The sequence below is a fragment of the Clupea harengus genome, chromosome 14, assembly GCF_900700415.2.
Source record: "Clupea harengus chromosome 14, Ch_v2.0.2, whole genome shotgun sequence".
Classification (NCBI taxonomy): Eukaryota; Metazoa; Chordata; class Actinopteri; order Clupeiformes; family Clupeidae; genus Clupea; species Clupea harengus.
Genome location: NC_045165.1, coordinates 24,322,995 through 24,337,109, shown reverse-complemented (window position 1 = coordinate 24,337,109; position 14,115 = coordinate 24,322,995). Strand labels below are relative to the sequence as shown.

The window sequence follows — 14,115 nt, the reverse complement described above, 5'->3', positions numbered from 1 at the left end:
TCTCTCTCCCCCTCCTGCCCAACTCTCTCAGTAGATCACTAGTCTAAGGTGGTGAAACCAGTCAAAGGATCAGGGCACAAACAACTGTGAGGTGAGCAACACTGCTGCAATACCTTTCTTAGGCTCATCCATCCTGGCCATTTTATTGGGCGCTGTTCCAAACTCTTCTTCATTGCCATAGGTTAATCTCTTCATCCCCGTGCTGTGGGTGAAGTACAATATTGATGAGCAGAGTGTCTTGGAAAGAGCCCATCCCCGGAGATGGGAGGCAGTCATCATTAGGGCATCATTAACTGCTATGCAAACACATGCCTGTTTCTAGGAAACTCAACCAGTTTATGGGGAAAACATGGAGGATCTAACTGATGTGTGTGTGTAATGGTCAACTTACCTATCTTCTGCATCATCAGGTGTGAAAGGCTACAGGAAAATGAAAAAAGAGAGACAAAGGATAGGGCATGAGTTTAATTTGAGTCTAATATGAGACCAACATGCACAAATGAGAATTAGACTAAAGGTTGGACAAGGAGGAAAGTCCAGCATTAACATTGATCGATTGGTCAAACATTGAAATTCTATTTTAGTGCTGTGCATGCACCTATTGAGAAATACCAATTCCCGCAGGCAGGGAACCCTTTAACCTCACTAAGGTGACTGAACTGTCGCGGTTCAACAAGTTTTCAACGTCTCAACGTTCAACACGAGTCCAATGTCTGGCGTGCACCAAACGAAGTGTTTTCACCAGCCACCTGCTGTGAAAGCAAACACCTGGGCAGTTTATTTTCAGATTCCAAATCAGGTACCCAGGGCTGGCCAGCCAAAACGTGTGAGGCCGCAAGTAGGCCAAGGGTCACGCAGCAGGAAGTGGTCCTGGTCGGAGAGCCCATGTGACCTCAACAGCACAAGACACAGCCGAGAGCCGAAAACTGCCATGGGGTGATACAGTGCTGAGACAGGTCTGACATGTTGCATGTTCTCTGACCAGTCCTTTCCCAGCTTCTCACACACACACACACACACACACACACACACACACACACACACACACACACACACACACACACACACACACACACACACACACACACACACACACACACACACACCACACACACACACACACACACACACACACACGTTGGTACAGGTTTTTACATACGACTATAGGGGGCCTCCATTCTGACAGGCTCTGGCTTTTGTGCCTTCAGTCACTTACTGAGAACATGCTGAATCAACAAAGAGAAGCATAACTTCTTGGGTCAGCCTGACCCAGTGTGAGTCCTGTTATGGTGTTACTATGTGTGTGTGTGTGTGTGCTCGTGTGTGTGTGTGTGTGTGTGTATACGTGGGCTGAGGCACAGTGTGCTTGGCATGCCTTCCCAAGGATACCAGAGTTCAGCCAGATAATGCCTAACCACAGCCATAAACACCGGCACACCATGCCCAGTGAAGGATCACGCTGTTCCTGCAACTTGGCAAGGCTCAGAGTATCGGTAAATATGACTCTACAAGAGTATTTCTGAAACACGGCCATTTCCAAATCACATGCTGTTGTTGTTGTTGATGTTGATGTTGTGAATTTATATTAAAATGAGTCTAACATTGGAAGTAATGGCTTTTCAGTGAATGAAATCTCTGAAGAGAGCAGAACTCCATGTTTTGTAACCACATACTATACTTGCCAGATTCCCAACTCGGACTAAGATTTCAATGAAGATTGTAATGTTCAACATCTAGTTAATATTACCACTATCAACTATGATCAGTTGGGATAAGGTTCACACTGACTGATAATATAAATGACAACTGGTAGTTAATCAGGTATGAAAATGCATTGTCTATGCATGTGTAAATATTGACGTTATGTGGAATTCTCCACTTTTACTCTAGTGTCTGCAGAGTGTTGCTTCTACAGGTTGTATGCACCAGAGAATACATTCATTTATTATGAAACCACGTATCACCGTAATGCCTTTAGTCCACAAAAAATACAGAAGCACTAGCATTGTGTCTACGAAATATTGAAGAGAGCGCATTCCTTTCTGCAAAGAAAACAAGATGAATGATCCATGCTGTGCACTGAATTGATTGTTGTGCTTTTCTTTTTGTGGACAACAGGCTGAACGCACTTCTCACTTTGTTGACGAAATAAACTCAATTCATAGACAAAAGTAATTCTGTCCACAAAACAGATATCGTAGGCCAACAATGATATGTTTGTGGCACGAAACACACAAGGTCTTCGGTCCAATACATTCTGAGTTGGCAGGTTACAGAAATCCCTTTTGTAGAGTACTGAAGTACTGAATGAATTATGTCCATAGATTATATTACTAAAGGTATGATACATTTAGTCAGTCGGCAGGTTATAGAATATATTTTGTCCAAAGAAAGGTTGCTTAAACATGACTGACGTATTGTACCTGTGTTACATGGCTTTGTAATAAATAAATGCCTTTCATAGCACAGAATGTTTTCTGTGCACGAAATTATACTCTTGGTGCCCCATATTTGTGTGGCTGTTTTCTTGTTCAAATACAGACATTTGAACTTTTCCTCCTCAGCTAAACATCTCCTATTGGCTGTTTGCTGGCCAGCAGATGGCCAGAGGAGAGTGCATGTTTATTTCTGGCTCTAAGGTACTTCCCACAGCCCTCCACAGAGCGATCAAAGGCAGCGCTTGGCAAGAGACTCCTCTCCTGTTGAGGGCAAAGCTATGATAAGATGCTGACTAAGCAGTCAATAATAAGAAGGCAACCATATGGAACTGAGCTACTCCGGGGTCAAAACCGTGTGTGTTCCTCATTCAGATTCAGATTTACAATGCATGGGCATAGATGAACAGATACTGAGAAATAGAGAACTCCCTTGGCAATGCATCTTGGTTCTCCTGATGCATCCCATTACATGCTAGTAGTAGCTCTCCCTCACTCTCTTGCTCTCTCTCTCTCTCACACACACAAACACATAATATGTTCCTCATTTTATTCTCAAAAGCAAAAGCGTGGGAACATTATCCAAGGCAAATATCCACAAGGCCCACCAGAGCGTGGGAGTGTTTCAACATTGTAATTTCAAGGCCACGGTGTATCCTCCTCAGACAGGAGGGGTCTGTTCAAGCATGCCCTGTACCGTACATGCTCCTAGCATATGGCTTCTTATCTTATCAGGGGGGGGGGGGGGAGGGCGTCTAAGGATTGTGTGTTCTACATTTCTTCAGCCATACACGTACACACTCTCCGAGTTCACCTTTGCAACAGCTCACATCGAATCAAACATGTCATCTGCGGCGAGGCTGCAGTATCTGTGGCACTTCTCTGTGTCACACAACGGAGCTCCGTTTTATAACTTGTGTTCATGCACATAAACCCATCCACCACCATTAACCCGTCTCTATTGCGGTGGTGGGCAGCCGTACTCATAGACTGCGACTGCAGGTTTTCCTTCCTGGTATGCATTAGTGTCTTTAGAATCAGTATCATTAGTGCTCAATTCATTCAATGAGAGGAAGTATTTGGGCTTACACCAATGTTTGGTACCCTGAGGGATGGTGATGTGACACTCACATGGCGCTGGAAGCTGGAGAAGTGGAGGTCAGGGATGAAGAGAACGGGTTGCGTTTCCATGTCTACCATGGCCTTGAAGATGGTGATGTCGCTCCGCTTGTGCATGAGCGGCACCTTCACATCCACGGAGTGATCTTCAGAGAGAGAGAGAGAGAGAGAGAGATGCATTTCAGTGATGACGAGGGGTAGATTCCTCCAAAGTTTAGACTATTTGCCAATAAAGAGACTCCAGAGGTAAGCAATTCACTCAAGACTGATTACTGGATATTCCCAACCCTCCGCTTACCAGAAAGCATGTTTCTAGCAGAAATGCAATAATTACAGTTAAGAAATATAATCATTACAATTAAGAAAGATTCATATTAAGCAGACATTTAAATGAGAAGAAACAACAGAAGAAACTACATGACCATGGGAATAACGGCAGACAGGAAATCAGTTAAGGATGTAGTTTTTAGAAGAGATGCAGAAGAGTTTGTCATTGCAGGAGAGCGTGCAGACGGGATGGCACTCACAGCCCCCCAGGTTGGGGTTGACATCCGTGGTCTTGCCCTTCCTGCGCGACTGCTTGCGCTCCTCGTCGCGGATCTTCCTCTCGGCGCCCTTGTCGCAGAAGACCTTGATCTGGCAGTAGGCACGGTGGATGGGCTTGTTGCTGCGGTTGTTGTAGCTGTAGGTGTCGATCTGCAGGTTGAGGGGCAGACCCTTCACCCCCTTCTGAGAGGAGAAGTCTGTGCTCAGGCAGTTCACAGAGATGAAGATCTGTTTAGGGAGAGAGGGAGGGAGAGAAGAGAGGGAGAGGGACAGAAGGAGACAGAGAGAGGGAGGGAAGAGAGCGACAGGGAGAGGGAGAGAGTGAGAAAGAGAGAGGGAGGGAAGAGAGGGACAGGGAGAGGGAGAGAGTGAGAAAGCTGTGCTAAGGGTGGGAAGACACAATCTGACAAGAGGGGTTTTCATAGGTTATGACACATCATACTCATCCTCTGAATGTTCAGAAGACTAAAAAACAAAAGAGGTACGAGAGACTGAATGTGAATGGAGTTTATGTGTCTGTAACCAATAGCGTTCCAACACGCATGCTAGTTCTTGCTCAAGAAAGTCCCTGGTGCATGACTGTTGATGATTATATACAGATATTAGATAATGAAGCAAAAACGACAGCACATGCACATGATAATCTAACTTTTTTTAAAGTGTTATGGCAGGGCAGAATTATACTCCCAGTAACATCAAAACCTCAGAAACGTAAAAGCTCAGTGAGTTTCCAGACATATTTGTTCCATTGCACATGGGGCACTGAGTGGATTCTACTGCAAGCCCTGCCACCTAACAATGCATATGTGTATGTGTATGTCTCCCTCTGCTGGCACAGTCCAAGTACTCCGATGTGCATTGCAGCCAAAGCGGAGTTAAGCAATCGGTAACAATATTCAAAATGTAGCCGCAAATGGCGATCATCAAGGTCCAAGCAGAATACAAAGCGCAAAACAATGCAAATGTACTTATTATAACGCCCGCTACCGTGAAAATCAGTAATTTTACTTGCATGCACTGATGCACTGATTTGGAATCTATGGTCAAGATTTGGATTTGGCTAATTAAATGTCTTTGCTAAGGAAAAATCTATAGCTTTAGATCAGTGTTTCCCAAACTGGGGTACGCAAAGGGACGTAGGGTGTACGCGGGTGAAGACAATTGATTTGCATTTTCAAAGTGAAACAGCCCATTACAATTTCAAACTGACCTATAAATAGACATGACATCTTAAATAGTCTGAATATCCCAGTCACAATGCCAAACATACACTCATGTATACATTGTAGTGTTTAGCGAAATAATTACATTGCCAAAAATAGCTACAGGTAGGTCAAAACATAGGCACAACGGTTAGCTCTCGTCAGAATCCCACTCGCTGATGCCCTGTGTAGAGAAGCGAGAGCTCATTGCTCATTACTCATCACTGTACAAAGTTTGGGAAACACTGCTTTAGATAATGGTTTGCATAGCAGCATTACAAGTTCACTTCAAAACTTCATGCGGAACAATTAAGTGATTTTAGCTGTTGCCACTAGAGGGCACTATTTGACTGCCCGAAAAGTAATTTCTCTACCAACCAGTGAACTGCGCCGATAGAGACACCTGCATGCGCATCCCATTCTTTCTCCATGACATACAACACCACACCAAACAACGCGCAGATCACAGTAAATATACACGGATGAACATCCTATGTCTCCAGGGCTATCTAATGAACTACATCCTGGATGAGAAAACGTACGGCTGGGTAGACACAAACAAATGGATGATGGCCGTCTTGTGATGTCAGTGTTATGTTTCAGTATGGCAATAACAGCTGTATTTTGTGAATTTATTTTGTTCCATAATTTAAATCTATAGCTAATGAACATGAACGTACAATGAACCTTCAACTAATACTGAAGGTGAATGTCGTCCTCTTTATCTGATGAAGAAACACAAAGCGGTTGAGAGCAGAGAGGAGTGATCGGACGGCGAGCACTAGACAGGTTTTAAGCGTACCCGTCTGACAGGATTCCATCAGCAGTCATACCCTGTTCTCTTTCCCTCCCGATGCCTTTCCTCATTCTTTGTCTTTCCTTACAGACAGACTTATTCAGAAGCTTTTTGGTGTGTGTCTTTAGTCTGTCCACAATAAGGGCTACAGGTGTGGTGAGTGAAGAGTGTGCTGTTCGCACACTTCTCAAAAACACACACAGTCCATTTTTCCTTCACATACACAAATGTGTACATGGCACACACACAGACACACACACACTCTATTTCTCCCTCACATTCAAAAGTGTGTACATAGCATGCGCAAAAGCACACGCGCGCACACACACACACACACACACACACACACACACACACACACACACACACACACACACTCTCTATGGTACAACAAGAACACAGGCAAACTGTTCAGTGAATCTGCAAACCGTTCCCATTCTGCTCAATGGACAGTAACCAACATGATCAGCATGGAAGATTTCACAGTGGACCAGAACACACCAAAGTGTGCCCAGATCACATGTATAGCCATCATAGCCTTGGTAAACCCAAACACGTCACCAGATCACATGTATAGCCATCATAGCCTAGGTAAACCCAAACCAGATCACATGTATAGCAATCATAGCCTTGGTAAACCCAAACACGTCACCAGATCACATGTATAGCCATCATAGCCTAGGTAAACCCAAACACGTAATGCTTCCTTGTTCCAAGTTCAGAACACATCAACACTGATCCCGCCACTTCTGTCTGACTCAGACAGAGGGTTTGTGTGTTAATAATGTGTGTTAATAATGTGGGCTGTGTTTGTGCAGACAGTCATGCCAACCCCAAAGACACATACTGTATGCCAGCTCATAATTGACATGATCGCCAGTGTTAGTTACTGAAGGAAAATGAAACATTACATAAGCACCTTTACCTTCCTCTCTGGATCATATCTGACATACAGTGCATTTTTGTTTCATCATATGGTACATTTTTTGGTTTATGAAAAGGATGGACCAGACCGGCAGGTAGAGGGCACCCAGTCTATGGGTCTGTGGGCCTGAGGCCCTTACCTTTGCCTCCTCGTTGATGTCCCAGGTGAAGGAAATGGCGTTGTAGGAGATCTCCTCAATGTTGCTGATGGTGTTGAAACTCTCCTTGTAGTCGGCTGCGGACGGGCAAAGGTAAGAGGTCAGCGAGGAGAGAGCGAGGGGTCGAGAGAACCGCGAGAGGCAAGTTGAGGAACAAGTGGCCGGGTGTGAAGAGGTGGAGAAGAGCGAAGAGTGTTCCACAAGAGCGAAACAAGGGAGGAGTAGACATAGTGTAATGATCACAAAATGTATTTCCTCGCGGTCCCTGTTTCAGACGAGGAGAACTGGCCCTAGCAATTAGTGTGGTGTGGGAGTGACTATCAATACTGAGATTTCTGGTTCCTCTAAGATTTGGTCAAACAGGGACATTTGCATTGTCAGAGGTGTTGGTGGAGCCATGAGTATTATCCACGCTTAAAAAATGAACAGATTAACTGTCACTGTCTGATTTTCACAAAGGCCAGGTTGTCTGACATAATACAATAGTGCCCCTTCAACAAGCCACAGAGAAATAACTTAACTTTTCCCTGTCAGGGGTTACTAAGCTCTCTGTACACACACACACACACACACACACACACACACACACACACACTATGTATACAGGCAGAGACTGATTACTTGAGGTCATCCTCTCTGGGCAGGGTCATGAAGAACTGAATCATGGTCAGGTAAACAGACTACCAAATCACTCCTGCCTATTCCCAAACACATCCTCTTATAATGCGCTCAAAATGAATTTGCTCAACATTATTTACATATTTTCTCTTCATATACATATATACTCATAGAAGTAAAACCATTCTTTAATTTAATCTTGGCTCTGTATTTCACTTCATCTGAAGCCAGTTCATTTGAGTGCAGTGCCAGCATGTGACGGTGTAGGTGAGGGCTGGGGTGGGGGACGGGGGACGGTGGACTGTGTACTATACACTGCAGGTGGACAGAACAGTAAGCGGTGCGTAACATACCCTCTGTTTCACTTCCACATCCGAGTACAAAAGCTGATGTTTGCATATAAGGGACTAGCAACTGGTGCTTACCACTTGGCCTTCAGGAAACCACATTGGTCTACCATTTTAGGATTGTATATGATATTCTTTAAATGTCCGGTGTCGGGCCCTTACCGATGTCAATACATCTCTGCTTGGCTGTGTGCTGTCTGGAGTGCCAGTACTTCCAGTGTTTCAGCTGGTCATCTCTGCACTTCTCCTCTCCAAAGACCACCATCACCACACTCTGAAACACAACAGATGTTATATGCACATACACAGGCCCATCTACACATGAACAGTCACATCCAATACTGTTGCCATTCATTATATAGCCATGCCATCCAGTGGAAAAGGATAAAGGCACTCACTCGCACTTTGCTGATGGGGTGTTGGAGCACTTTTGGGTTGTCCATCTCCCTGAGGCTGATGGGATAGAACTGGCCCTTGTTGAGGTACGTCATCGTGCCGTCACCTGACTTCTGACGGAGAGACTTTGACGCCTCAAGTGTGTATTCGAAGTTGTTGCTAATGAGACAATGACAAAAGAGATGATCAATAATCCCATTTTGTCGGCATAATAATGCCTCTAAAACAGACGATTACTAATATTCATATCAATCACCATGTGATGTATAGAGGTTTGAAGTTCTGTTGTGAGACTCAAATTAGTATAACATTTCCTTTGCTAGCGCTGTTTAGAACTCTGTAATTGTTGTGACTGACTGTGACCTCTATTCAGGTTCTGTGAGGATCTTGACGCTATTGCTGCCAACTGATCTAATTGTGTGACTCCCAGTTGACTCCCAGGGAGATGAATGAGGCCACTGTCAGACGTGTAGTGCTCTGGCACCATGGCTGCGTCTGCGGCCTCCCGGTTGGCTTACCATGACACGGTGTCAAAAGCGGAGTAGCCGTCCTGGTCGATGGGGGCCATGCGTAACTGGAGCTCCCCTGGGAACGCGTACACCTGTGGCACACAAAAGAAGGGCGAGAGTGCCCGGCTTTACACAAACACCCGGGACAGGCGAGCGAGCGAGCGCTCCCAGGGCCCGAGAGGGAGCCTGAGTCTCGGCCCAGGGAAAACAAACCTTGCAGCCTCTGTCACACACACACACACACATACACACACACACCTCCTCCCACTAACAGCATCCGTGTGTGAAGGGTTTTGTTGGGCTGTCCTTTGGAAGGTAATCCCCCTTCAGGTTTTAATACAGAAAGGGGAGTGAGAGAGGGGGAGAAAAGCTTTAACCATTGTGAAAGGAGTGAGGTGTGTGTGTGTGGGGGGGGGGGGGCACTTTATTGTGCATGGGAGACAATGGTGTAATGACATGCTAGCTGCTATTTTGGCATGTTCAAATAAAACCAGGAAGGCTGAGCAAAGTGATGGCTCCACAGCCTCAGATAAATGGGGTATTGTCTAGGAAGAGACATGGGTTGTGTGACAGTGAGTGTGTGTGTGTGTGTGTGTATATTTGTCTATGTCTCATTTCTGAGGGAGAGAGTGCAATTGTGTTTGTCTATGTGTTAGTGAGGGAGACAGGCTGAGAGGCAGACACCAAGAGAGAACTAAAACAAAGAGGCGGGTCAAAAGGGGCTATTTGATCCTTCCATACCTCTTGCGACCCATCCTTGAAGTTCTCAGGGAAGGTGGAGTCTGGGGTGCGGGGCTGGGTGTTGGGGCTGAACTGGTTGTGGGCCAGCTGCCTTTCAAACACCCCGGCGTGGCTGTCTGGCTCCGAGCACTGGGCACCGGGGATCGTCACCGAGAAACCATTAGAGGGTCCCTCTGTCTTGATTGGATAGTTGGGCACGGCTGCTATGGAGACGGTGACTGTAGTGGCCGGGGAGGGGAAGAGGGACCGCTTGTCCTGGGCCAGCTGGTTCCCCGGCAGGACGACGTTGAAGGGAACTCCCTTCAAGAGTTGGATCTTGCCCTCTGAGGCCGCCATGGAGGTCTCTGGAAGAGCCATTAGGCTCCTGGGTGAAAGGCAAGAGTGAAAGAGAGAGCAGAGGTTCATCAAACAAGGAAACACACACACACACACACACACACACACACACCCTACAGCAAGAGGCGGTGGGATGTCCAGAGTTTAGGAGTCCACGATACATAAGTGTAACCTAAGTGTAAACTATTGTTAATATTATTACTTATTGTATACTTATTGTATAAGTGTAAACTATTGTTAATACTCCAAAACACACCCTCCCTTCCTCCCCTCTCTCCGCCCCGCCCCCCTCCTCCCTCTCTCTTCGCCCCCCCCCCCCCCCCCCCCCCCCCCACACACACACACACACTCACACACCACTAATCTGATTATCTCAGCTACCTCAGCTACGAATGACGCGTGCCAGATGTTCATCTGTGAGTGCGATAAGCACCTGGCCCAGTGCATGAGTACTGCCCCCTACATCAGTGCTCACGACCACTACGACCAGGCCCTGTGTCACCAGCACAGCTGAACACCAGGCCATGCCCCCCGTGGAGCCCATCCCCAGCTTACACACACACACACACACACACACACACACACACATCCATGGGCAATCACTATCCCATGACTCTCTCTTCAAAGCATTAACAGGGATGTTACCTTTTGTTGGGATCCACATCAGAGCCCATGATGTCTGCCTTTTGCTGGGTTATTGTTCTCTTCTCCCGGGGCACCTGGGGAAGGTAAACACAGCGTCTATGGGCCTGACTACAGCCAGTGGTCTCACAGTTACCAGTTCAGCTGGACAACTGCTTCTGAACTATAGACTACATACAATGTCAATCTACGTCTATATGTTTACACATATCTCATCGTATACATACTGTTTATCTTCTATGTTTATATCATTTTCCATCCATCCCAGTACTTGGGACAATGGATCCACTCGCTCTAATATCCAGCGACTCTAACTTAAGAACAGACCCATGGCTTGACTTGTGGCTTGGCTGAGCCTCCGGTTACCTTGTAGTAGTCATAGAGGAGGCCCAGGGCGGCGGCGCTGTCCTCGTCGCCGTTGATGCTCATCATGGCCTTGGTGGCGGCCGTCAGCGGGTTCTCCAGGAAGGACTTCCACGCCTCGTCCTCCATGGTGAAGGAACGCCGCTGGCTGTAGGCTGGGTCATTCTGCAGCACGAGCACCGCCCTCTTACTGCTCAGGAGAATGGACAGAGGAAATGACAACATGCAGAATGAGTGGGTGAAAAAGAGTTACACAGACAGACAGACAGACAAATAGAGACAGATATATATATATATACATACATACACTCCCCGCTATATAGATATATATTACTGTCTTGTTGACTATAATATGGCCTAACTGATGTGGTCTAAGTGATAAACTGGATGAACAACATTGGTATTCCTAAAGAACAAAGATGGGGCATTGTCTTGTCACAAGTGTCAAAACCTTCCAAGTCAGAGTACCTGAGAAAAACCCAACCAGTGCCATGACTATATAACAAATCTCAGCAAAGGTCACGACTTCCCGCTTGACAAGATGTTTTACTTGATCTACCGGTAAAAAGGAATGATGATGGAAGCCAACTGACAACTCTACTGCGCAACACCTCTCTCGAACATTCCATTGTTTTCGAATAGAGATGTGTTTTTTTTCTTTACAAAACCTGTTGCTGAACATTACTTCCCCCATCAGCGTCTTCATCGTCTTCGTCGAAAACAAGAAAGAACTACTGCATATGCAGTTCCCAAACAGTAGTTTGGCCATAAAGCAGTATTTAATTTATATTTAGCAGTATGCAGCCGTATTTATTATATATTAGCAGTACTCAGCAGTATTTATTATATTATTATTCTTTACCTCCCCCCAAATTATCATATTTTTCATAGACAGCTAACAGCACAAACACGCTCACTTTCACATACACACACCTTCAAAACAAGAGAAACACACCACCAGACAAACATAATAATATTAGTTATATTTCCTTTGTCTTTTAATTTTTCGTTCTAGTCTTTTTTTTAATGATGGCCCATAAATCTTTGTCGTCTTCCATGCACAATTGTACACATTCTAATGAGATGTAGCATCATTTATAAAGTAAATCACTAGGCAACTACCCCAAACTACTTAACAAGGTGTTTCCACTTGACACTACAACAAAATGTGGTTGTCCAGTAGACCTGAGGGTCACCTACAGTTAAACGGATTATGAGTAATTTAATATCTAATTGTGCTATTCTTGAAGGCCGATTTTTTTATTTGCAACCTGATAGATCCGTTATTCAGTGTCGATAAAATTCAATGGTCATGAAATCCATGCTTAAAACAAAAGACTCTGTCACGCGCAAACTCTGAACTCATTGGTGTTGTTAGTCCGCAGAAAATGTTTTGTATGCGAAAATCTGAAAACCTATTTGTTCACATTTCTTTTTAGAGGATGTTTTTTGTTTGTTTTGTTTTATTTTGAATTCATTTTTTAATGTGTCTAACTGTCTTTTGGGGTAATGTAGCAATATGTTAATGGAGTAAAGTTCTGAAAAGAATACATCCATTGCTTTTTTGCTGTCTTTGTAGATTATGTTAAAGAGAAAAGTAGTTGTGGCTCAAAGACTATTTAGAATAAATAAGCAACTCTAAAAGTATACACAGGGACATTTTATTTCACCAAGAAACAGCAAATAGTTTCCCCTGAATGGCAAAAATATTCCAAAACGTAGTCTATAAAGAACATTAATTATAGAGCAAATTAAGGAAAATAGCAATCAAACAAGTTAAGACATTTGTGCGTCTGTAACCTCTGTTATAAAACAAACTAGGTAGAGCTTAAACATTGTTCTTGTGTAGAAACAGCCAACGCCTAATGGGTGTACGATTTCACTAGAGTCAACAGTCTCCTTGTCATTGCCCTGAAAATTTTACAAAACATAACCTAATAGCCTATGCCATGTAGTGTTTATTGAAACTTCGACACGCGTTTTATAAAAAAAGAAAGAAAGAAATTAGACAAGGCACAAGCATGAATCTACTGCGTGAATCCCGCCAGAATTGACCAAGCAGAATTTTTTTTTACACTAAACACAGAATTTAGATTTTTAGATGACCATAATGGCTAAAAGAGAGGAGTCGTCCTTGCCCATTAGCTACCGTTGTTCTCTAAGCGACCTTTTCCTAGCGCAACAGGTGCAGATACACCTGTGAGCGTGCAGGCTGGGACATGACACGGGAAACATAGCTTAACAGCCCAGACCGACAGTTATGAATCCGAAATCAAGTGGAGAGAGATCTAGGCAAACCTAGTGTTTTAGTAGGCGATGTTTTCCCACACTGACAACAAGATAAATCCACATGTATCAGCATAAATTAACCTGCGACCTGTAAAGTTATTGTGTAAATTATCCAGATGATGTCCAAAAATAGTTCTACGTTGCCCACATAGTGGTTCCTCTGGACTTCAACTGGTGACTGAAATCACTTACTTGTCATGCTCCTGTGACATGTCTGTCGGTCGAACTGGACTTTCTTGTTGGTACTGTAAATCCGATCTGTCCTCTTTACTTGGGAAACACACGCGGGATCAGGGCCACGTTAAAGTTGTGTCTGGTTTGAAAGAACGGGTTTTGTTGGCTTTTCTCGCTTTTTGGGATATACTCAGAAATTATGGCCGGTTTTACCTGTGCCCGGCCATGGGATTGGATTACTTCTACCTGTGAGGCGGGGCTTACAGCAAACACACAGGTTGCCTGTTTTTGATTGGACCAGACGTGGGTTTGGTTTAAGTTATTATCTACGGCAATTAATTTTCATTTAGAAACCAGTAACGGTTCGCATCACTGTCTATAGCAGTGTGATACCGTTCAATACGGTCAACAGTTAAACTCCACTCACATTAGACCCGTAGACAGTGCTTCTGAAGACAGAAAAAGAGAAGGAGACTCTAAGAATTTTTAAACCAATCTAAGTCTAAGAATGTTTAAACCA

At 44.6% G+C, this 14,115-nt stretch overlaps 1 protein-coding gene across 2 annotated transcripts in view; it reads right to left on the bottom strand.

Annotated features, from left to right (window-relative positions):
- grhl1 (grainyhead-like transcription factor 1) overlaps positions 1 to 13,803 on the bottom strand; it is an 18,411-nt gene extending 4,608 nt beyond the window's left edge. Inside the window, exons 1-12 of one of the 2 annotated variants that reach the window (XM_031580774.2) lie at positions 13,614 to 13,803; positions 11,136 to 11,322; positions 10,773 to 10,846; positions 9,792 to 10,155; positions 9,060 to 9,142; positions 8,544 to 8,700; positions 8,308 to 8,419; positions 7,163 to 7,257; positions 4,082 to 4,328; positions 3,525 to 3,700; positions 392 to 420; positions 114 to 202 (exon numbers count right to left, since the gene is read on the bottom strand). In XM_031580774.2, coding sequence (XP_031436634.1) covers positions 114 to 202; positions 392 to 420; positions 3,525 to 3,700; positions 4,082 to 4,328; positions 7,163 to 7,257; positions 8,308 to 8,419; positions 8,544 to 8,700; positions 9,060 to 9,142; positions 9,792 to 10,155; positions 10,773 to 10,846; positions 11,136 to 11,322; positions 13,614 to 13,633 — 1,633 coding nt within the window. In that variant the 5' untranslated portion in view covers positions 13,634 to 13,803. The remainder of the gene's footprint in view (positions 1 to 113; positions 203 to 391; positions 421 to 3,524; positions 3,701 to 4,081; positions 4,329 to 7,162; positions 7,258 to 8,307; positions 8,420 to 8,543; positions 8,701 to 9,059; positions 9,143 to 9,791; positions 10,156 to 10,772; positions 10,847 to 11,135; positions 11,323 to 13,613) is intronic. The other variant, XM_031580775.2, reaches the window with a different exon arrangement.
- Positions 13,804 to 14,115: the final 312 nt, after the last annotated feature.